The sequence below is a fragment of the Gadus morhua genome, chromosome 23 (genome assembly GCF_902167405.1).
Source record: "Gadus morhua chromosome 23, gadMor3.0, whole genome shotgun sequence".
Classification (NCBI taxonomy): Eukaryota; Metazoa; Chordata; class Actinopteri; order Gadiformes; family Gadidae; genus Gadus; species Gadus morhua.
The window spans coordinates 2,612,693-2,635,899 of record NC_044070.1 but is presented as its reverse complement, the minus strand read 5'-3'; the positions used below and the strand labels follow the sequence as shown (position 1 = coordinate 2,635,899).

At 50.3% G+C, this 23,207-nt stretch overlaps 2 protein-coding genes across 4 annotated transcripts; one reads left to right on the top strand and one right to left on the bottom strand.

The window, feature by feature from the left end:
* Positions 1-71: 71 nt before the first annotated feature.
* shisa2b (shisa family member 2b) lies at positions 72-7,215 on the bottom strand. The gene is made up of 2 exons (XM_030349206.1): positions 6,105-7,215; positions 72-2,364 (listed from the first exon to the last, which is right to left on the bottom strand). The coding sequence occupies exons 1-2, from the start codon at positions 6,403-6,405 to the stop codon at positions 1,799-1,801; spliced, it is 867 nt and encodes a 288-aa protein (XP_030205066.1). The 5' UTR covers positions 6,406-7,215; the 3' UTR covers positions 72-1,798.
* Positions 7,192-22,565, top strand: spice1 (spindle and centriole associated protein 1). Of its 3 annotated transcripts, XM_030349204.1 has the most exons (19): positions 7,192-7,285; positions 7,490-7,567; positions 7,704-7,792; positions 7,888-7,935; positions 8,091-8,231; positions 8,633-8,735; positions 12,105-12,223; positions 12,763-12,845; positions 14,231-14,376; positions 14,580-14,684; positions 15,657-15,958; positions 16,468-16,599; positions 17,312-17,444; positions 18,722-18,841; positions 18,936-19,363; positions 20,288-20,471; positions 20,673-20,745; positions 21,945-21,987; positions 22,377-22,565. In XM_030349204.1, exons 3-19 carry the CDS (start codon positions 7,712-7,714, stop codon positions 22,422-22,424), a joined length of 2,289 nt encoding a protein of 762 aa, XP_030205064.1. In that variant the 5' UTR covers positions 7,192-7,285; positions 7,490-7,567; positions 7,704-7,711; the 3' UTR covers positions 22,425-22,565. The 3 variants fall into 3 exon arrangements, with proteins under 3 accessions (XP_030205064.1, XP_030205065.1, XP_030205062.1); XM_030349205.1 differs by lacking the exon at positions 7,192-7,285 and having other exon boundaries at positions 7,371-7,567; positions 21,951-21,987; XM_030349202.1 differs by lacking the exon at positions 7,192-7,285 and having other exon boundaries at positions 7,371-7,567.
* Positions 22,566-23,207: the final 642 nt, after the last annotated feature.

The window sequence follows — 23,207 nt, the reverse complement described above, 5'->3', positions numbered from 1 at the left end:
TCTGGTCTCATCGTGAACCAGGAGGTCAATAAGTGAAGTGGACCCGCACATCAAATAAAAACTATTTTCTGTAATGTTTTATACTTCTTTATTGTTTCAGGATTCATATGAAAAATGGCAACAAAATACCTGGGATCCCTCAAGGACAGAATCACATTTTGACCTCAAAAAATTCTCCATTTTATATTTGTTTGGCAAAGAAATGTATATTACAATTTGCTGGCTGTTAAAAGGAAGGAGAAGGCACAACGGACATATTGATTTCTGAGCTGTAAGCCATCAGACTGTAAGTGTAATGGCCCGGTACATTCCTGAAGCTCAGTTACCAGCAGACCGCCACAGAGGCAACGGTAAAACCACCACAAAATGCTCCCAAACATTTAAAAAAGACACAAGATTAACAGGCCGATACCAAGGCATCTTTCAGTGTCGTTTTTAGGATAATCACTGATTTAAGCTGGAAATGACTGATCCAAAATGGCCTCCGATACCATGCCAGCGATCAGTCCTTTCCCACAAGCCCCTCGCATGAGGAACAACTGAAGGGAGACGGTTGGCAAATGTTGAACGGCATAATTCAATTTGCAATCTTCCGAGGGCTGTCACTCGCAGATACATAGGAAAATGCTCTTTCTTTCCATTCATGACTTGCTTGCTCTATCGCTGTCTTTCTCTCTCTCTCTCTCTCTCTCTCTCTCTCTCTCTCTCTCTCTCTCTCTCTCTCTCTCTCTCTCTCCCCAAACACTCTCACACCTCAAATGTACATTTACTGCCAGCCTTATGAGAGTATGTTTTCATTCCATGGTTTCTCTTAAGTGTAAATGTGTGTGTTTGTGTGTGTGTGTATTCATGATTGGGATAGCAGTAGTTAAGGTGAGGTGTGTGTGTCTGTGTGTGTGTGTGTGTGTGTGTGTGTGTGTGTGTAGGAGGAGGCATTTCTGTCACACTCTCCTGCCCTGTTCACTTCATCGGTCAGAACGGCTCCACAGGGAGAGGAGACAGACTTTACCATCACACCAGCTGTGTTACTCATTCACACTCGCACGCACACACACACAAGTTGTTCCCCACTCACATGTACAGTACACACACACAAACACACACCCTGATACATGGCACCTAGAGCCCATCCAATAGAGCGTGATGCATTCCCCATTCATTCATAGCGCAGATGTGCGCGTGGGACACACAGCGCGTGTGTGATCTCTCTCTCTCCCCCCGTATCCCCTCATTGTACGGCGGGCCCACCATTAGTCATCTCTGTGTCTACACACATTGGCTCACATATTTCATCTTTCCATTTACTGTCTCTCTTTCCCGCACTACACACTTATACACACACAAACTCACAAACGCATACGTGCGCACGCATACACAAAACCACACACATACACACGTTCACACACACAGGGTCTGTACTGGGTTTAAGGGGGTAATAAGATGTGCAGTGTTACCCATCTGCCCTGCATTACCCAGCAGGCCATAGCAGTGTCTTTGTGTATTAGACAGCCACATTATACACGCATCTGTCCTGCACCACAAGCACTGGGCACACACACACACACACACACACACACACACACACACACACACACACACACACACACACACACACACACACACACACACACACACACAGCCTTTTCAGAGTCCTTCATGTGAGCCTGACTCCACACTACTCCTGTCCCCCCCCCCCCCACAGGCCGGGCCTCGTCCTCCACGTCCTCCACAACCTCAAGGTCTCTGGCCGGGCCGGGACGTCCCGTGTAGAGGCTCACTGAGTCCGAGGTGGCCCCGCTCACACCGTCACCGCAGGGTGCTTGAGCTGCTCACCCGCCATGCTCGCCACACTGGTGGGCGCGGGGAAGGGGGACTGCAGCTGGCGGTAGACCCCCTGGTGGCTGGGGTCCATGTAGGCGGCGGCCGGGGACATGGCGTGGTGGGCGTAGCCGATGTACTGCGGGTGGAGGAACTGTCCCTGGTGGGGCATGATCTGGGTGGCCTGCTGGCAGTTGAGGACCGAGAAGTTGGTGGGCATGTTGACGAAGACGCTGCCGTCCCCCGGGACGCAGCAGGACGCCTGGGCGTGCATCATCTGCTGGGGGGCGGGCCGGGGGGCCGCCGCCGGGGCCGAGGAGCTGGAGGAGGTGGCGGTGCTGGACTGGCGGGAGGAGGAGCCCCTGGAGGTGCCCACGCTGGCCATCATGGGGATGGTCTCCAGGAGACGGCCCCCGCCCCCTGCCCCCCCCGACAGCTCCTGCTTGGGGCGGAGACAGCGGCAGCAGCACACGGCGACCACGGAGCCCACCAGCACAAAGGCCACGAACACAGAGCCAACGATGAGGAAGGGCACGTAGATGGGCACTGTGGGGGGGGAGAGGGGAAGGGGGGGAGTGAGGGGGGGAGAGTGAGGGGGGTTAGAGCATTAGAATGATGGAATTCAACCCCAAATGTTTATTTCGCCACATGAGGCAGCGGTAAGATTCACAGAGAGCTTCATGTTCCACCACAGGAGCACATCGACGCTCTCGTTTTGCCTCCTTGTATGTTGGGTTTCTTTTGGACTTCAAAAGGGAACGCCCTCTTGACGCCCCCGCCCCACCATGCGGTTGGCTGCGTTATGTTTCTGAATTAGTGGGGGGGGGGGGGGGGGAACGAGAGAGAGAGAGGTGAACAAAGAGAGGTGAGCTGAGATCGACTCCCTGGAGCCGGGGTCTCTCATTAGCAGTTATTAACTTTGTTTTCATCTACTCTAATCCCGCTTCCAGCTGGGAAGCTTTACACACACACACACACACACGCATATGCACATGCGCGCACACACACACACACACACACACACACACACACACACACACACACACACATACGCACACCCACATGTGTGTGTTGTTCTTCTTAAGCCCCACTGACAACACAAATATCAACCCCCTTATTTGCCTTATTACTGTACCTCAACATGCTAGTGGTCAGAGTGACGTTTATTCATGTTCAGATAAGGGTATTTCTGTTCCCTAGACTGCATAAAGACTCTCTCTCTCTCTCTCTCTCTCTCTCTCTCTCTCTCTCTCTCTCTCTCTCTCTCTCTCTCTCTCTTTTTCACCTGTCTTAAACACTCCAGAGTGAACAGAGTGAGCTTGTTCCAACCACAGTCATGTGTGCAGATTCATTCTGCTACTCTCCTCACATCTCTCCTCACATTAACGCTGGTCTCGTTCTTCTGAAGAACTTTAAAGGTGAGAAGAACACATCAGCTCCATTTTAGCCTCCGCCATAGAGAAAGCAGGCAGGCCTGTTTCAGAGGTGCTTTTAGAGTCTTGAATATGGGTTGAAGTTCACACTGTGAATGTTCTGGAAGGTTTTCTGTTGGCAGCGAGCGGGTGAGAGGCGTGATGAGGTCATCATCGAGGTGTTACCACACTCTGTAACTTAAGGCAGAAAAACAGAGCAAAGACAAAGACATACACACCCACCCAGCCTGCAGGGACACAATAAAAGCACATGTTATATTAGAAGTGATTTGTTCAGATTTATTGTTCCTGAGGAGTAGCTATGTTTCCAGTGGGAGTGCACCGCGGCGGCGCTAGCGTAACCCTACACCCTCAGAGAGGTGGCAACTGGCCCGCTGCCTCCCCTCACACCCGCTTTGATATCCGCCCAGCGCGGGGTCTCCTGAGACCCCCCCCTGCGGCGCACATCAAATGTAGCTCATAATCCCCCCTGCCACTGGAGCCAGGACCCCTGTGCTGAGCGCTGGAGTTCATCTGGTCTAGGGGACGAGGGGGGTGACCCAGTTGGTTTTCCAAGGAAGGCGGTTCAGTAAGCGGAGGAGAACGGAGGTGCCCTGGCCCCCAGCTCCCGCCACAGGGGAGCTGTTGACCCTGGGGGTTTCAATAGGAGAGTTCAGGTAGAAGTTACGGACTGTTCTCCCCACTCTCCTCTCTCCTCTCTGCTCTCTGCTCCTATAAAGGCAGTGTAACGACTCCTCTTGGTGTGGACATGGGAAATGTTTGTCCAAAAAGATGACCTGTCCGTCTTTCTGTCCATCTATCAATCTGACTTTATGTCCCTCTCTCCGTCTGTCAGCATGTCCTCCACGTAGATGTAGAGGTCTGTATGGAGGGTGAAGTGGCTGTATTGTTCTCCGTCACTCCTCTCCACCTGTTGCTGCCAGACTGAGCTGTGGCAGCTGTATGGCCCTAACACACACACACACACACAGACACACACACACACACACACACACACACACACACACACACACACACACACACACACACACACACACACACACACAGACACAAACACACAGCCCTCGTTGTGGGGACCTCTCCCTACACACACACACACAGTCAGCCCTTTTTGTGGGGACCTCTCCCCACACACACACACAGTCAGCCCTCGTTGTTGGGACCTCTGTCCACACACACAGTGAGCCCTCGTTGTTGGGACCTCTCCCCACACACACAAAGTCAGCCCTCATTGTGGGGACCTGTGTCCACACACACACACACACACACACACACACACACACACACACACACACACACACACACACACACACACACAGTCAGCCTTCATTGTGGGGACCTCTCTCCACACACACACAGTCAGCCCTCGCTGTGTGGACTTCTCCCCACACACAGTCAGCCCTCGTTGTGGGGACCTCTCCCCACACACAGTCAGCCTTCGTTATTGGGACCACTCTCCCCAGGGCCATTCTCCTGTTCCTTCCTTTACCACATGTTTCTTTTCGTCTGGTACGTTAATGATTTGTTGGGTCTGGCCCCGCCCCCGCTGCCTTCACTCTGTGATTAATTGGCCGCCAAGTGGAAGGAAAACCAATGAGGGGCATCAAAGTGGGGGCCTTCACGACAAAATACCCTCCTTATTCTCTGGGACCAACGGAGCCAAAACAGAGCTGGTTTTAAGCTCTTTCGGCTGAAGTCCACAGTTTGGTAATCTATACCGCTCTTCCTTGGGTGAGGAGGGATGATCGTTTGAACAATTGACCGATTATTGGTTTTGGAAGGAAGACTTCATAAGCACAATAACTTCTGGGGGCCGGCAGAGGACCTGTTGTCGGGTCCTCTGAGGTCTTTCTAAGTCTGTCCTACAATGTGACACTCATTAGATACATTTGAGGCCTCTTCAAGGATTTATAGGCCCAATAATCCAGCCAGCAAAACCACAATTGTGTGAACCAGGTCATGATTAATCAACTGCAATGGAGACTAAATAATTACCTCGAGCAGCAGACACATTGCACCGGAAACCAAACCACCTAGAATGTAAATAGGCCAACTACAGAAGACTGAGGCTCAAAGGTTTGGCTTTTACGGAACCAGACGCCACTCACACAGAGCCTGCGTGAGGTTTTCGTTGAAAGCTGGTGTTAGGCTCAATCCCCTGGAAGGCAGAGGGGATTACAGTAGCCGCCGTTACTGGATGGGGACGGGGACCCACAATTCTAGGAAATGATAGGCCTACATAACGCCTTTTGCTTTTACGCACAGTGCGCTGTCGGCGCCGTCCCGAGTTGGTGGATCCGGTCAGGTCCAACCTGATCCTCGTGGGGACAGGGCGGTGAGGTCCGCATGTGTTCAGCTAGAACAAACACAGCTTTTTTTTAACTTCGCACGGCACAATTTGCCATTTGTGAGTGATTGGGGCAGTTAAGTTTCTGAGGGGTGTCTCCTGTCTCCTGTGCAGCTGTCGCTCGCCGGACAAACGAGAGAGCAGAATAAAACTCTTAGAAAGACAACCCTTACATCACACTTGTCGCATTCAATTTCTTCTTTGTGTTTTGTTAGTTAAATCAAATCTAAAATCCCTTTTTCTTGTTTGCCAAATGATTGAAAGGTCCAACTATTGGATGACCCAACTATTGAATTGAATATTGCATAACGCATTAGGGTAAATCCCTTAAGCAGACGTGTATCAGAGGCACACTTGGCACATTGTGTGCGTAATACAGTTTGAACAATCTTTTCTGATGACATTTGGACTTTTATCTCCCTCCATAAGGACTTCAAACACACGCTACACGTTCCCCGTCGCCCTGCACCAACGCCGTCCCCACAGAGCCCCTGGTGCCGCGTTACCTGCCCCGCCGTCGCTCCTTTCCGCGCCCCCGCCGCCGGGCTCCGGCTCCGGCCGGTCGTTGTCGCACGTGCCCTGGTCCAGCCGCGCTTCCGTGCTCGCGCAGCAGTAGCGCAGCTCGCACTTCCCGCAGCAGATGATGGCGTCCTCGGTGTCGATCTTCTCGGGGCACTGGAAGCCGTCCCTCCAGGCGCCCTGCGCGTCGTGCCAGCCGTGGCAGTACTCCCCGCTGGCCTGCACGTCCAGGACCACCAGCAGCAGGGTCACCGCCGTGGAGACGGACATGGGGACAGCGCCCCGCATCCCGGCGCGCTCCTCCTTACCGCACACACGCACAAAGCTGGTGGAAACGCTTCTCTATGTCCTCCCAGAGAAGTGACGGGACGGTAGGGCGGCGGGACGCAAGGGACGGGACGGGGTCGATGAATGGATGGAGTCAGACCGCCTGGAAGCGCTCATTGGTGAGGCGAGTTCCCCCTGCGTAATTCGATCGTCTTAATCCAATTTCCGAACGACTCCTTCCGCCTAACAAAATAAATATCCAGATGTATGCATACCGACCCAGAAAACACATGGAGCAGAGTTCTCCAGTAGATGAACTAGGGAGGAGACCGCAGAGCGCGTAGTAAATCCACTATGGTCCGTTCCGTCGATGGGGATCTGCTGAGAGCTTCTCCTTCCTCCAGAGGTTCAGCCGAGCCGAGGCGATGCTCTCCAAAATCAGCCCTCCTGTCCCCGGAGCTCCGGGTCTACTGCGCTCAGATCCCTTTCTAAACTTCAACGGCCTTGTCGGCATTGCGGGAGCAAAACAGAATCAGCAGACGCTGCCTTTGCGGATCTGGTCTAAAAGTGAGTTTGTGGCGCCAGCCTCGCCGTGCGTCAAAGAGCCGTGTGACATGTCCTACCTCCTGCACCTCGCCATAATGAGGAGCCTAGGTGCCACTCAGTCCATCTAGGGTGGGCAGGGCGATGGCTCGAACACAGAGGATCAACAGCCCCCCGTTTGAAATCTCGCGAGGTTGTCGTAATCCAGAGAGATAAACAATAATTAGCATTTCTCCTCCAGGGGAAAACAAACCTGTCTGTACGACCTCTGCCGCCCCTACGAGACCACTCCACCGTCCAGGGGAATTTCTTCAAAAATACGAATAAACGACTTTAAAGCTTATGGCGCCATCAAGTGGTGAGGATATACATTACATACTTTGGTTTGTTTTCCCACAATGCCCTCTGTCAGGAGGCGTCCTCGGGCGTCCTTAGTAACAACCTATTGCGACCGCGCAGGAAGTGGCGCGCAGGTCAACTGTTGAATGAGTATATCCTGACGTTGTTATCCGTCCTGTAGCACCTGACCTCCTCTTCTATTATCAATACATTATATTTACAGTTATCATCGCACAACACGGAGGAGCGGCTCAGGACGGCTCGGTGCTCATCACCTCTTTTCATCGGGAGTAACCGTGAGGTAAACTATGGAGTGCTTTCTAGCTATGTGATGTTTTGGCGCATTATATCGAACTCGCTGTGGCGGAAAACACGTCAACTTTTATGAAGATCTAATTTGGGCAGAGGAGTTTAAGAAGGGTTTTCTATGTCATTAGAGATCGTCATGAAGCCTGGACGCCTGCAGCCCAGCCAGGGGAAGAGGTCCGCCCGGCCCAAGAAGGCCGCCGCACGTAGGGATTGGGTTGTGAGTGTTAGTTACAGCATCAGAACCACTAACACTAACTACTAACACATGGGGATGATAGTGAGCCTGCCTGTCCTTTATCGTTGTTGTTGCAGAGCACCGTCAACGACCTCTCTGTGCACAAGTCGACGCCAGCCGAACTGGTGAGAAGATGCACGGACACAATGTTTATTACTAGTTCACTCCACGAACATACGTATACCTAGCCCTGTGTGTGTGTGTGTGTGTGTGTGTGTGTGTGTGTGTGTGTGTGTGTGTGTGTGTGTGTGTGTGTGTGTGTGTGTGTGTGTGTGTGTAGGTCCACCGCCATGAGATCCACAAGTCCCACAACTCTGCGGTGGCCCAGTGGGAGCTGAAGGAGAAGAGTGTCAGGAGGCGCCACAGGGTCCTGGGGACCCCCTCCCCCATGGACCAGGCCAGCCTCAGCATCATCCGGGAGGTGGGGGGGCTCCTGGCTCACACCATATCACGTTTGGTCATGAAACAAAGAATGGGCTCACTTTTTATCATGTGTTTATTATAAATGGAATGCATTAAAGAGCTTTCCAGTGTGTGTCTCACATTCACTCATTCATACACGCATTTAAACACCCATTCATACACACATTCATACACACATTCAGTAAGCGTGAGGGTCTTAATCAGGGACACCCTGACCCTCAGCCAGGGGGGGACGGGGAGACCCCCGCTCTACCTGCTGAGGCGCGGTCTCTAGTCTGAGCTGGTTGGGTTCACCATGTCAGCAGGTCTTTACCTCGGGGACTGACAGTATGATAAACGTGTTGTTCATGTCAATGTGGTGAGGTATGTCTGAGGGGTCACCAGTGTTCTGTTCTGCAGGTGTTCTCTGACCAGCTCTTGCTCCAGGATGTGTTGGCTCGCTCAGACAGAGCAATGGCCGTGGTCAAGGACCTTTTCGGAGACGCCCCGCGCAGACAGACAGGTAGATACTGATGTATCCAGACTGACAGACAGAGACGTAGATACTCACTGTATACAGACAGACAGACAGACATCTGGACACTGACTGTATCCACACAGACAGACAGGTAGACACTGACTATCCACACAAACACAGACAGATACTGACTGTATCCACACAGAGAGACAGACACACAGGTACTGTATATACTGACTGTATAACTCAGACAGACAGACAGAAAGATACTGACTGTATACACACAGACAGACAGACAGGTAGATACTAGGGCTGTAACGATACACAAACTCACGATTCGGTTTGTATCACGATTTTTGACCCACGGTTCGATACATCCCACGATTTTTTGAAATTTAAAAAGCATTTTATTTAAACAACACTTATATACCAATTAACTTAATGTAACATTTAATAACAAATAATTTGTAACACTGAACAGATTTGAACAGAAAGAATACTATTAAAGTATAGCTAAATGAATAAAGAAATAACGTGTGGAAGGATGCTCTTTTCAACTGTTTGGTTGGTTTAGTCAAATATCCTTATTAGCACTTCTTATTAGGCTATGTAGCTTAAATAATGACATAATCAGGCCGTATAGAATGCAACATGTTTAATAGCCTATCTTTCAATAGATGGAGAAAAACCTGAATGTCATGAACGTCGCAATAACGAGGCGTTACGAGTAGCATATGTGTGTGCGCCAGAATGGCAATGTGCGTATGCGTGTGTGAGTGACGTCAGCGAGTGAGTGGACGAGCGAGGAGAGCGAGCGGTAGCGCGTGTGTCTAGTGAAGAAGCGAACGAGTCCGGTAGAATAAAGTACCCATCCTGTCAATTATCGGTGGCCGCTTCATTCCGACCTATAAGCAGACAAACTGCCAGTCAATCACACAAAACACTAGAGACAGGATCACACAGGCCCCCTCTGGATAAATGTCGTTCATATCGCATATGAGCACTTCGACGGCTGTGGAGAAATGCGATCCTCCGTAGCCACGGAGGATTGCAGTCGCATACTTACGGCATCGATAGGAGGGGGCGCTGTCAGCAGACTATTATTCAGACAAATTATTAGCAAATTTCAATCGGACAATTTGACCGCAGAGTTAGAAAGGGCGTATCGCGCTTCTGCCTTCTCACACCGCGAGACAGGTTCGTGGCTTTGAGTATCGCGATTTTCGGTTTGATACGCGTATCGTTACAGCCCTAGTAGATACTGACTGTATCCACACAGACAGACAGACACACAGGCATATACTGACTGTATAACTCAGAAAGACAGAAAGACACACAGGTAGACACTGTCTGTATCCACACAGACAGAACTGTCTGTATCCACACAGACAGATACTGACTGTATCCATGTAGACAGACAGACAGACAGGTAGTTACTGACTGTATCCACACAGACACACAGGTATATACTGACTGTATAACACAGACAGGCAGGTAGATACTGACTGTATCCAAATAGACAGGTAGATACTAACTATCCAGACAGACAGACTCTGGTATATACTAGCTGTATAACACCGAAAGACAGACACACACAGGTATACTGACTGCATAACACAGACAGACAGACACACAGGTAGACACTGTTTGTATCCACACAGACACAGACTCACTGTATCCATGCAGACACAGACAGACAGACAGGTAGATACTGACTGTATCCACACAGACAGACAGATACACAGATACTGACTGTATAACTCAGTCAGACAGACACAGAGGTATATACTGACTGTTTAACACAGACAGGTAGATACTGACTGTATCAACATAGACAGACAGGGGTATATACTAGCTGTATAGCACAGGAAGATAGAAAGACACAGAGGTATCGTGACTGTATACAAAGAAAGACAGACAGGTAGATACTAACTGTATTACACAGACAGACGGGTAGATACTGACTGTATTACACAGACAGACAGGTAGATACTGACTGTATCCACACAGACAGACAAACAGGTATATACTGACTGTATAACACCAACAGACACCTCCAGAAACCAACTCCTCCGCCTCCTATATCAAAAATCGACTCCAACAAATAATAACAGGCTTGTCATTTGTTAATAAACTCCTCCTATTTCCCTTTTCTAGTGACCATCATTCAGAATATTGTGTCTGTTTACCCGCTCTTATCTGTAATAGCACCAGTGCTTTGGTGCAGTTTGATTGAAACTTTGCACTGTGAACAAACCATGTTATTGGTGTGTTTTCACTGGACGTTAAGACGTGTTTCCAGTGAGAGCACTCAAACCAGCACTGCATACAGCCACTGTATATCTGCCAGCACTGCTCCAAACCTTCATTACCACCAATGGTAGGGGGGGGGGGGTTGGGGCTTCCTATAGAGTGGCAAAGTCACGCCCTTTCCGGTAGAGCCCATGGGACCTGTGAGATCAAAAATATGAGTGGGTTTCAATGGAGAGAAAATAATTATCTTCTGGTCTCAGTCTTTATATGCCCCGGATAACACATATGTTCTTTTTGGATTTCAATGATAATTTTTCATGTCAATAGTTTGACTGTTTATTGTGCAATTGTTCAGTTAAAGGCTGTAGAGAAAACACAATGAGAAAGACTATACGTCTCGTATGTGACGTCACACTCCCTGCGACTGGCGTAGTCAAGACCGACAATCTCCCAATGGGCATAACTGAAACTCTCCACATGCCCGACTTATAATGGTTTTCACCTCTTTCGATGCTTTTATCCTCCCCTTGGAAAAATGCCGTGAAGTGGAGCAGAGAGATCGACATGAGTTCCAAGGTGCAGGTGGAGACGTATATCATTCGCGTCGAGAGCAGCGAAGAGCTGTACTTCAGAAAGCGGCCTCACACAAAACCTAACATTATCAAACTTCTTTGCGAATTCTTTTAGTTTTCTTTGCTTGAAAAATTATCAATTTAATCCACAAACAATGTGTAATCCAGGGCATATAAAGACTGGGACCAGGAAATAATTACTTTCTCTCTATTGAATCCCATTCACATTTTTCGATCTCATAGGTCCCATGGGCTTTATTGGAAGGGGCGTGACTTCGCCACCCTATAGGGGTTTGGCCTGCCCATTGAAATGAGAAGAGCTGTTTTTTAATGATGTGGCTCTGGAAAGAAGCATGGTGCTGCAGCCCCTCTAGAAGATGTTTGGGTCCAACCCTCATTCTTTATTCAGGTATTATTATATTATTGTTTGTTTTTACTTGGCCCTGATGCAGCCTAACCCTGCTGCAGATATAGAAGTGTGACTCACCAGTTTGTCCTATATATGATGCAGATATAGAAGTGTGTTCTCATTAGTGTATCCTGTATATGTGTGTTCTCACCAGTGTGTCCTGTATATGACCGCTTGCAGGACACCCCAGGGTGACGATGGCTCCGGACTGTGATTCTGACTCTGAGCTGCCGGTGGTCCGGAGAGCCGACCCCCCCACCCAGCTGTCTCTCCTCAGCCACACAACAATGAATCAGCAGGTGTGTGTGTGTGTGTGTGTGTGTGTGTGTGTGTGTGTGTGTGTGTGTGTGTGTGTGTGTGTGTGTGTGTGTGTGTGTGTGTGTGTGTGTGTGTGTGTGTGTGTGTGTGTGTGTGTGTTCTAGGGTGGAGGGGGGCGTGTTATCCCCATGGTGATGACCCTTTGCATCGCTGGGATACTCTTTTGGTTCCGTCGTAGTGTGTGAGCGTCCTATCGGTGTGACGGCAGCGTGTACTAAAAGAGTCTCACAAGGCGAACGTAAGGGGAGGGAATGCTCACTAACTGGTTGCTGGAGACTTGAGAAAACATAAAATCTTAGTCCTGGTGGCTCTAAATGATGGTCCTATTTTAGTATGGTGATATAATGCCTTATAAGACGTATTACCACATGATGAACAGAAAACGATGTTCCCCTTTAACATACCTTGTATATCTATACTGAAGTATGCTTTGTCTCCATGTATTTCTCTGTAGTTTTGTTTAGTATTGCGATCACCAGATGAAGGAGAGCTCTTTGTTTTTGCTCCATTCCATCTGCAGGCTCTGAATGATCTGGAAGAGTGTGAGGGAGAGCACCGCGAAGAGGAGCCGCCTCCCGCTGCCGTCACTGGTCAAAGACCCAGGTGATGAGTCAGAGGTCTTCCTCAACCAGGGGTCTGTTTTGAGGGGTAGTCGTTGTGTGGTCTTACACTGGGTCTGAGGGCGGTGTCAAAGACTGACCGCTGGTCTGAGGGTGGTGTTAAAGGCTGACCCCTGGTCTGAGGGTCTAAGGGTGGTGTTAAAGGTCCCATGGTATGCTACTTTATGGATGCTTTAATATAGGTATTAGTGGGCCCCCAACACAGTATTTAAAGACGTTCCCGAAATTCAGCCGTGATGCAGAATTACAGCCACTCCGAGCCAGTCGCACATTGAGCTTTCCCCAAACGCGCCGTTTCGATGTCTGTAGCTTTAATGCAAATGAGGAGGAGAGACGGCGGGTCAAGGAGGAGGGTGGGGGTGTGGCCCTGAGCAGCTTACCATGCGCTCTGTTTACAGTGGATGTATCGCAATGGCGAGGCTCACGCAGCCCTTGGCCGTGTTCTGTAAACATTCTAGAACAATCCGGGTTGTCTGGCGGGAGGCCTGGAGCTCTATATCTAAATAATATCATATTATACATGGATATCTGCATCATATAATATATATTATCATGGCCAAAAGCTGAACGACTGCGTCGGATTCTCCGACGTCTGTGGTTCTTCCACTTCCACATCAATCTGAAGTAGACTGAACCACGACATGGAGGAGAAAGAGATTGTTGCCCGCGATTGTCTCCTGCTGGAGCCCCACTGCCTACTGACGAGACACCACCGCCTCGGAAGCGGGCAGCGTGCCTCGCGGCGATGGTGCCTCCCGGTTCATGTACTTCAGGGAGTCATTTCCCCCCAATTCCTTCTCAACCATGGCTGTGATAAATAACCCCCACTACAAGTCTCGTTGTGGAAATACCAGAGACATTAGAGAACCCGACGTGTTATGCGCCATAACAACAACCACAGCAGGACGGTTATCCAATTAACAAAGAAGTTAACAGTCGTAGCTCATTGTCTCATTGGCGGGCCAAATTCTCTGAGGGGGAAAAGCAGAGAAGGGGAGGTAACATTTCCCCGTGTGACCAAATCGGCGCGTCTGAGCTCGGTTTTTTCAAAGGCAGGGCAGGATACCTTGTGCTCGTTATACACCTAACGCCATTTCTAGTTACTCTGGGACCATAGTCAGGCTAAGGGGAACTCATATTAATGTTAGAAAACCTCATAAAGTGACATTTTCATGCCATGGGAATGGGATCTTTATAGACTGACCTGGTGTGAGGGTGGTGTTAAAGACTGACCCTTGGTCTGAGGGTGGTGTTAAAGACTGACCGCTGGTCTGAGGGTGGTGTTAAAGACTGACCGCTGGTCTGAGGGTGGTGTTAAAGACTGACCGCTGGTCTGAAGGTGGTGTTTCCTCTGTACACGTTCTGCAGGTCTGACCTGTGCCGGATGAGAACCAGGTCGGGGCCGGGTGGAGGGCCCCCAGGTCCAAGGGCCAAGCCCAGCTCCAGGTCCAGAGGGTGGGGGGCCAGCGGGCAGACCCCCCCCTTGGCCCCAGCCACAGCTCCAGACCCAGCAGGTCAGTGTATGAAGACCCCAGGGTCTGGAATAGAAACACAGGGCGGATGTTGTGTTTGGTGCGTACTGGTTCGTGCTGGTTCATGCTGGTTCATGCTGGTTCATGCTGGTTCATGCTGGTTCATGCTGGTTTATTCGGGTTCTTGCAATAGCAAAACTCTTTGGAGACTAGACTTTGTCAAACTGTTCTGTCTTCCACTGAAGGCCTCAACACCACGGTAGCAGTGCAGCGAGTGTGCGCCCGAACCAGCCAATCAGAGGCAGGGCAGGAGGCGGGGCCTGGCGTCCAGGACTCGCTGAGCTCATCAGGTATTGGAGCAGGAAACTGTCTCTGTGGCAGCAAACAGCTTTAATGATAAAGAATATGAACATATGGTATGTAGGGAAGAGGAACACAGTTGTATTGCTACAGTAAATGAGAATCCACAAACAGACACATATTTATTATTATAATAAAATACTCTCTGTTGGGCTGTGATAAAATGTGAATATATGTTCAGTAGGAAGTGAGAAACGATTCCTTTAAACCTGCATAAACTCATCTAAAGTGAAACGAGGAGGATAGCCCAGCGTTGAAGGCCTTAGATCAGGGGTCAGCAACCTTTTCAACATGCAGTGCCACTGTGCCAGTTTGACATTTTCTCGTTAATGAGTGTGCCTTAAGCAACAATATATTAAATATTAAGCTGAATTATGACACAGCGACCAAAAACATTTCCAGAAGACCTGGAATTGTATTATTTCCATATAGTCCACAATCATGCATCAACATTTTAAATGTTTTTTTGGTTGTTATATTTGCTACATGGGCTTACAAATTATAATTACATGTGTCCCATCTTAAAACACCACTTTCAGAAACTCAGAAATTTAAAAACATATTTGCACTGTGAGAAATGTAAAAAACAAGAATAGATGAGAATGTTGGAATCATCCACATCAATATCTTTAAGACGTGTACAGCTTTGCAAAACCATGTGAAGGCGATGCATACAGGCCACTTGCAACAATTGATCCCATTTCAGAACACTGCCTTCAGTAACTCATTTAATCATATTTGCACTGGGAGGAAATGCCCAAAACAGAATAAAGTGCAAAAAACAATCGGTAGTAAATAATTACTCTGCCGTATTGCGGTTGAATTTTTTTAATAATAACATAAGATTATTCTTATTCTTATTTTAAGTGTGCCAATGATTATGCTGCCACGTGCCAGTGGTGTCACGCGTGCCTAGGGTAGCCGACCCCTGCCTTAGCCCCTCATGTCTTCCTGTCTCCAAGCACGGCCCGGTGCTGCCCCCTGCAGGCAGAGGAAGACCCCCGCCACGCCGCGCCCCGCTGAGACCCCCGGACCGATGGACGGGTCCGCCGTCTCCCTGAGCGGGACCCGGTCCAGCCTGGACCTGCTGCAGGGCATGCTGGGCCGGGTGGAGGAGGACCTGGACTCCATGGGCCCCCAGGAGCCAGAGAGAGAGGGCCAGCCTTCCTCTGGGGCCGGACCGACCCCCAGGACCCAAGGCCTCACAGGCTTCTCCGTGGCGCTGGTCTCCACCCTGGGCCGGGTGGTGCAGCTCCTCAGACAGGTGAGGCTGCTGCTGTGAGGGCCGCTGGGGCCGGGGGCCCGACCCTCACATCACCACGAGGCCTGGCGGCCCCCCAGGTCCCCCAGCCTCTCCACGCCCTGACCGGAGGAGCGCTTTGGTGCACTGCATTGATAAGGTCCCAGGCCCCCGTCTGTTGTTCATCAGTAAAGAGGTCACCCTTTACCATGTCCTCAAACTCCGGATTGATGAAATAAAACAGACAAGGCATATCAGCATGCCCATATCTTGTTAAGGAATAACGTACATTTTATTGTTTGAAAGTCAGATGGACCAAAAGATCCAAAAGAATCCCTCTGCCCTTCTAAATGTAACGTTTGGTTTGAACATTCTAACATATTGTATGGTTCTGTACGATTCTGGGAGTAAGGAATTAATTTAGCTCTGTCTGTCTGTCTGTCTGTCTGTCTGTCTGTCTGTCTGTCTGTCTGTCTGTCTGTCTGTCTGTCTGTCTGTCTGTCTGTCTGTCTGTCTGTCCGTCCGTCCTACAGAGGGAGGAGGAGGCGCAGAGGGAGGTGGGTGAGAGGAGACGTCTGGAGGAGGTGGTGCTGGATCAGAGGGGGCTGATAGATGCCCTCAGCGCAGAGAGCCTGGCCCTGAGAGAGGAGAGCGCCGCCCTGCAGGTGAGGAACAACATGACACCCCCCACACACACACACACACACACACACACACACACACACACACACACACACACACACACACACACACACACACACACACACACACGTCCAGACATCTCCCTAGGCGAACCACGCAAACAGAAACACGCTGTGTGTTTAGCCTTCAGGTTCCAATACATGGTCAGTGCATATCTATGTACAAAATGCTGTGTACCTTTTTATTAACTAAGAGAGTACTCCGACTGTAGAGTGAGGGATCTGATGAACATCATCATGATGTGACTCTTGTCTACAACAAAACCTACAGGAATCTGTTTTGGTCCAGGTGAACTCATCACACATGTTCTGGATCCCCTGTCCTTTAGAGCAGTGGTTCCTACTGTTATCTACAGGTGTAGCGCTAAAACGTAATCAATATCTTTCATGGACCACCTCAAATACAAAAGGTAAAAAATAGAGAAATACACATGCAGTGGCTGAGACGAGAATATGACTGCAGGAGGCCGGTGGGAGACAGGGAAGAGAAGGTCCGCAACGATGCTCATGCTCCAAGTGGGTTTATCGAACACAAAGAATCAATGGGAACATTACAGTGGAAACATGAGATGGAACGCACAAAGGCGCTTTATCTTTAAATCATAACTAACTTCTATAACAAGCCATAATACTGTATTTACTGACACATATTTCTAACTTTTATTTTCCTGACCAGGTGTGTCTCCTTCAGCGGACCTCTGAGCTGGAGCAGCGGCTGGACACGGTGGTGCAGGCACTGGGAGGAGTGGACCTACTGGGAGGACTCCTGGGTGCTCCTAATGACTCTCTCCCACTCTCCCATAGCCCAGGTCTGAGGGCCCAGAGTGAACTTGAATGTATCAAGTAGAGTTGTACAGCTGCTTGGAGGGATGAATGTAGCCGTGGTTTTTAAATCTCTGCCGTCCAATTATACGCTTCTGTCTTCGTCAGTCCCATCAACAGGAAACCTGGAGAATGTAGTTTCTGTGGGTTTCAATTCGTGTTCTTACTTCACTCTCGGCACCCAGGGGTTTAAAGACAACCCAAGGCTGTCAATAATCCACCACCACCAGCTGCTTGTCTATAGTGATCAGCTGGTGAATGGTAGTCAAGTGTCTTCCTGGTCTGCAGTTGGTGGTGATCCCGTGGTCATCAACGTGGTAGCGCAGTGTGTGTTGTGTTAGCGGTGTGTGTCTTGTGTTAGTGGTGGGCTTGGTGTTGTGTTAGCAGTGTGTGTCTTGTGTTAGCGGTGGGCTTGGTGTTGTTTTAGCAGTGGGCTGTGTGTTGTGTTAGCGCTGGGCTGTGTGCTGTGTTAGTGGTGGGCTGTGTCTTGTGTAAGCAGTGGGCTGTGTCTTGTTTTAGCGGTGTGTGTCTTGTTGTATTAGTGGTGGGCTGTGTGTTGTGTTAGCAGTGGGCTGTGTGTTGTGTTAGCGGTGGGCTGTGTGTTGTGTTAGCGGTGTGTGTTTCTTGTTGTATTAGTGGTGGCTTGTGTGTTGTGTTAGCAGTGGGCTGTGTGTTGTGTTAGCGGTGGGCTGTGTGTCTTGTGTTAGCGGTGGGCTGTGTGTCTTGTGTTAGCGGTGGGCTGTGTGTCTTGTGTTAGCGGTGCGCTGTCTGTCTTGTGTTAGCGGTGCGCTATGTGTCTTGTGTTAGCGGTGGGCTGTGTGTTACGTTAGCGGCTGTGTGTTGTGTTAGCGGTGGTCTGTGTCTTGTGTTAGCAGTGGGCTGTGTGTTGTGTTAGCAGTGGGTTGTGTGTTGTGTTAGCGGTCGGCTGTGTGTCATGTGTTAGCAGTGCGCTGTGTGTCATGTGTTAGCGGTGTGTGTGTCATGTGTTAGCAGTGCGCTGTGTGTGTTGTGTTAGCGGTGCCCTGTGTGTGTTGTATTAGCGGTGCGCTGTGTGTCTTGTGTTAGCGGTGCGCTGTGGGTCTTGTGTTAGCGGTGCGCTGTGTGTCTTGTGTTAGCGGTGCGCTGTGTGTCTTGTGTTAGCGGTGCGCTGTGTGTCTTGTGTTAGCGGTGCGCTGTGGGTCTTGTGTTAGCGGTGCGCTGTGTGTCTTGTGTTAGCGGTGCGCTGTGTGTCTTGTGTTAGCGGTGCGCTGTGTGTTGTGTTCAGATTATGGGAGTGACTCGCTGTATGCCGGGTTCGAGCCCCGCCTGACCCAAGGCCCCGCCTCCTCTGCTGTCCTGCTCTCCCCTCCCCAGCAGAGAGACCACCTGCCCCACGGCCCCCCAGGTGAGCTGCTGACAGGGGGTGCTCCCTCACGCTCCTACACACAAGCTAAACGCTAACTGATCACGCTAAACGTGTCCTCGCTTCTGTTCTCCAGAGCGCGGCCCCAGTCCACGCTACGACCGCCCCCGGCACGGCGCCCGGGGTCTCCGGGAGGTCGCCAGCCTCTCCTCCTCCACCCTCCCCCCGGCCCCCGTGACCTCTGACCCCGAGGGACGGCCCGCCCTCTCAGAGGAGGCCCTGGTGGCGGAGATCACGCGGCTGAGCCAGCAGAACCAGCGCATCAAGGAGCAGCTCACCCAGGCCAGGGCTCTGGGGTCGGCCCTCAGCTGCTCCCCAGACCCAGGCACCGCCACAGCCTCCTCCTCCTCCTCCTCTTCCTCTTCCTCCTCCCAGGCCAGGGGTTCCTGGTCCTCTGGCAGCACGGGGCCGGGGGCCCGGGGTGGGAGGGCTGAGTCTGCTGGCCCACAGAGGGAGACCCAGCAGGACCCCCTGACGGGAGGAGGACCGCTGCAGTCTCCAGAGGTACAGTAGACCCAGCAGGTCTCCAGAGGTACAGTAGACCCAGCAGGTCTCCGGAGGTACAGTAGACCCAGCAGGGCTCCGTAGGTACAGTAGACCCAGCAGGTGTCTGGAGGTACAGTAGACCCAGCAGGTCTCCGGAGGTACAGTAGACCCAGCAGGTCTCCGGAGGTACAGTAGACCCAGCAGGTCTCCAGGGTACAGTAGACCCAGCAGGTCTCGAGTCCCAGAGGTGCAGGTCCACCTGACCGAGGCCTTCCTTCCCCTCAGTGGAAGGTTGATCCTCGGTGTGGGAGTCACTTTGGATTGGCACGAAGCTCCTACAGAAATGGAAAGATATTAACATCTCCTGTAGGCCAGTCGAAGGGCGACTATGCCAGTGTTTGTAATAACGCCGTTTAAAAGAACGGCTAACGCCGTTATTTTTTCAGCAACGGGGTAATCTTACTAATTACGGTTTCCGTCGTTACAACGCCGTTACCGTTACTGCACGTTAAATGCGGTGCATTACTATGAATTGATTGAATAAAAATAAGTGTAGGAACGCACCCCTGGCTCCAAACACAAACTGCTAGTGAGGAGACCGTTCGGGTTAACGACGAGATAATTAATTATGACTGGATGAGGCAGAGTCATTTCACGATCGGGGCCAATCGGAGCCAGTGTTTTTACACACAAGCCGCCACACACGCACGTGACACACACTCACACTCACACACACACACACACACACACACACACACACACACACACACACACACACACACACGATGAAGCAGAAGAAATGGCGAGTCCGGAGCAATCCGATGAAAAGTTGGCATTATCAAGGTTGAGATAGAAGCACTGCCTCAAATTCATTGAGGTCAAATGCAAGAATGTGCATGTACCTAGCCGACCTGCCCTCCTCCCCTCCTGTCTCCTGTGCAGGCTGCAGGCTCGTGTGCGTCCAGCGGGGGCAGTGTGGAGCGGCGCCTCCTGGAGCTCAACAGGCAGAGTGCGGCGGCGAGGGGCCGACTGCTGGAGCTCATAGAGCAGCAGAAGCAGAGCGCCTCCCCCGTCTCCCCCTCCATCTCCCCCATCCCCCCCTCTGCTTTCAGCCCCCTCTCAGAAGGTACCTTAGAATACAAGTTGGATACCACATAGATATTTATCTATTTTTACCTTTTAGTCTTTCTTGTTATTTTCTTTGTTTGATCATCCATTGAACTGCTGTCACCCCCTATCCCAGGACCGGTTTGAAACTAGTTTTACACCAAACAGATTGAATGTTACATACACAAGTCACAATATTGTAATTTACTTTGACCCCCAGGAGGAAGGACCCCAGAGTCGTCCATCTCACTGCCTGACCAGCAGAGGTCCCAGGGCCGCGCTGGGAACCAGCTGTGAGTGGTGATTAAAGATCCCTCCATTCAGTTTAAAGATCCCATAAAATGCTTTTTTAGAGTTAATAGTTGAATTAAGGGGTACTACAAGAATAGGGTTACACTGTTCATTTCTGCAAAAATCAATTCAGTGTCTTTCAAAATGTTTCTGTTTAGTATCATGACGCTTTAAGGCCCCCCTCCAGAGTAGCCCGGTCTGCTGTGATTGGTCTGCACAGCAGACTTGTGATTGGTTGAACGCTTTGCGCGTGTGTCTGCAACCTCACACCCCTGAGAAGTAGTAAACATTGAGGGTAGCAGGGAGGTGGGGCTTCTGCACTTCAGCACCGCCCACTGCGCATTCTGACGTCTGACGTCACACTGTTACGGAAGTAAAGTTTGAGCGCAGACGAGCTGTTTCACGAACTTACTGAGGGGCGATCTCGGTGGGCCGAGTACTCCCCCTGGCCCGGACTTAACACTCTAGAGCAAAGGGAAAAGTCAAAAAGCATGATATCACTGCCTTAAATAATAGCACCACAGAGGGAGTGATGTTATCTGAATATCATCCATCAATATCAGCTGTGATGGTCGTAGGTACGAGTCCAGAGGGGCTGACCCAGCAGGGAGAAGGAGGGTGTTGATGCTGAGCCCCTAGCTCCCCGCGTCCCCCCGTCCCCGTCCCCGTCCCCGTCCCCGTCCCCCCTGTGTGTTCCTGGACCACGTTCATCGTTGACCTCCAATGTCTTGTGGACGTATGCTCATCTTTGTGGTGCCAAGTTTGTTTGTTAACCAAGATGGAGGATGGTTATCTGGACACGGTTAAAGAATGATACATGTATGTAAGTCACTAAGTGTCGCCATTGTCGGTCAACACTGAAATCCTGCTGCGTGCTATTGAACGCTTAGTAAGGACCGCCTCTTTGTGGGTTATCACTCCTGATTGGATCGAGTGGGAACGAGATACTAGAAAATGTGTTTTCTGTTAACATGGGACCCTTGTTACTGACCCAACACTTATATATCAGGGATATGGAATATCTAACTATTTAAAACTTATTTTAACCAATAATATCGCTTACAGTACATTCAACCATCTTCCTCCACGTGTGTGTGTGTGTGTGTGTGTGTGTGTGTGTGTGTGTGTGTGTGTGTGTGTGTGTGTGTGTGTGTGTGTGTGTGTGTGTGTGTGTGTGTGTGTGTGTGTGTGTGTGTGTTAGTGACAGACTTGCAGCAGTCAGCCAGGACAGCAGATGGCCCAAGGTACCAAATGATACTAATGTTGAAACTAAAGGTTTGTTCTAACATGTTGACTCCAGAGAGTGAGAGCCGGTCAGTTCCAGACACGGCGGTGTCCCCCCTCAGCCTTATGGTCCTCGGAGTGGTGCGCCTCTCAGGCCGGCGGCTGGGAGGAGGGCAACCTGGCTCTGAGTCGGGTTGCAGACTGACTCTCATAAGGACTGTGTTCAGTGTTGCCAGGTTGGGTGGGAAATCTGGCCCAATCTGGCAACACTGTCTGGATTACTCTCTGGAGGAGGACTGTTGGTGGAGAGGCGTTTCTGTGTTGTGTTGCTCGTTGTTGTGTGTCTCTGGGTTGTGTTTCTCGGTGTTGCGTTGCAGACCGACTCATAAGGACTGTGTTCCCCTCTCAGGAGGGGGGCGGTGACGGCTGGTTCGCCTTGTCCTCTCACCTTCACTAGAGGAGGAGCCGTGATGTTGTCCAGGGACTTATCTAGGTGTTTAAGTGCCATATGCTGTGATTCCTCATCCATCGCTCTATGCAGTTTCTCTCTGTATTTTCAAACCAATAAATATTTAAGAGTTTTTTTTCAAAAGTTAAATGTGTATTGAGTTTTTATTGAGCTTCCAGTTTACTGATGTTAGTCAGTCTAAAGTCCTGTTGGGGAAAAAAGTGGGGTTATCACTCCTGATTGGATCGAGTGGGAACGGGATACTACTACTAGTTTTCTGTTAACATGGGACCCTTGTTACTGACCCAAAACTTATATATCAGTGATATGGAATATAGAACTATTTCAAACTAAATTTAACCAATAATATCACTTTCAACCATTTTCCTCCGCGTGTGTGTGTGTGTGTGTGTGTGTGTGTGTGTGTGCGTGCGCGCGGGCCGCGGGGGGCAGCACCCCCCTATGGTCGTGTCGTTGTAGCGGCCCTGTATTTAGTAAGAACCCAATGTCTCCGGTGCTGTCTGAACGTGGTTGAGCTCGGGTCCCGGGAGCCGTGGTATCCGTGTCTTGAGTCGAGGTATTCCAGCAACATCAAGCTCCAAACTGGACCTGGTCAGACTGTTTAGCTCTGTCTTTTGTTTTTCTTTTCCAGGTGTGGCTATTCAGGGTAAATATAATTCTTGAGTTTCAGTGGAAGAAAGGTATAGCCTAAAACCTTATACAGAGAGAACTGCATTCATGTGTGTAACCCTTAAGACATGCCCTTAAGCCCTCATACTCTGTCATGGCAGC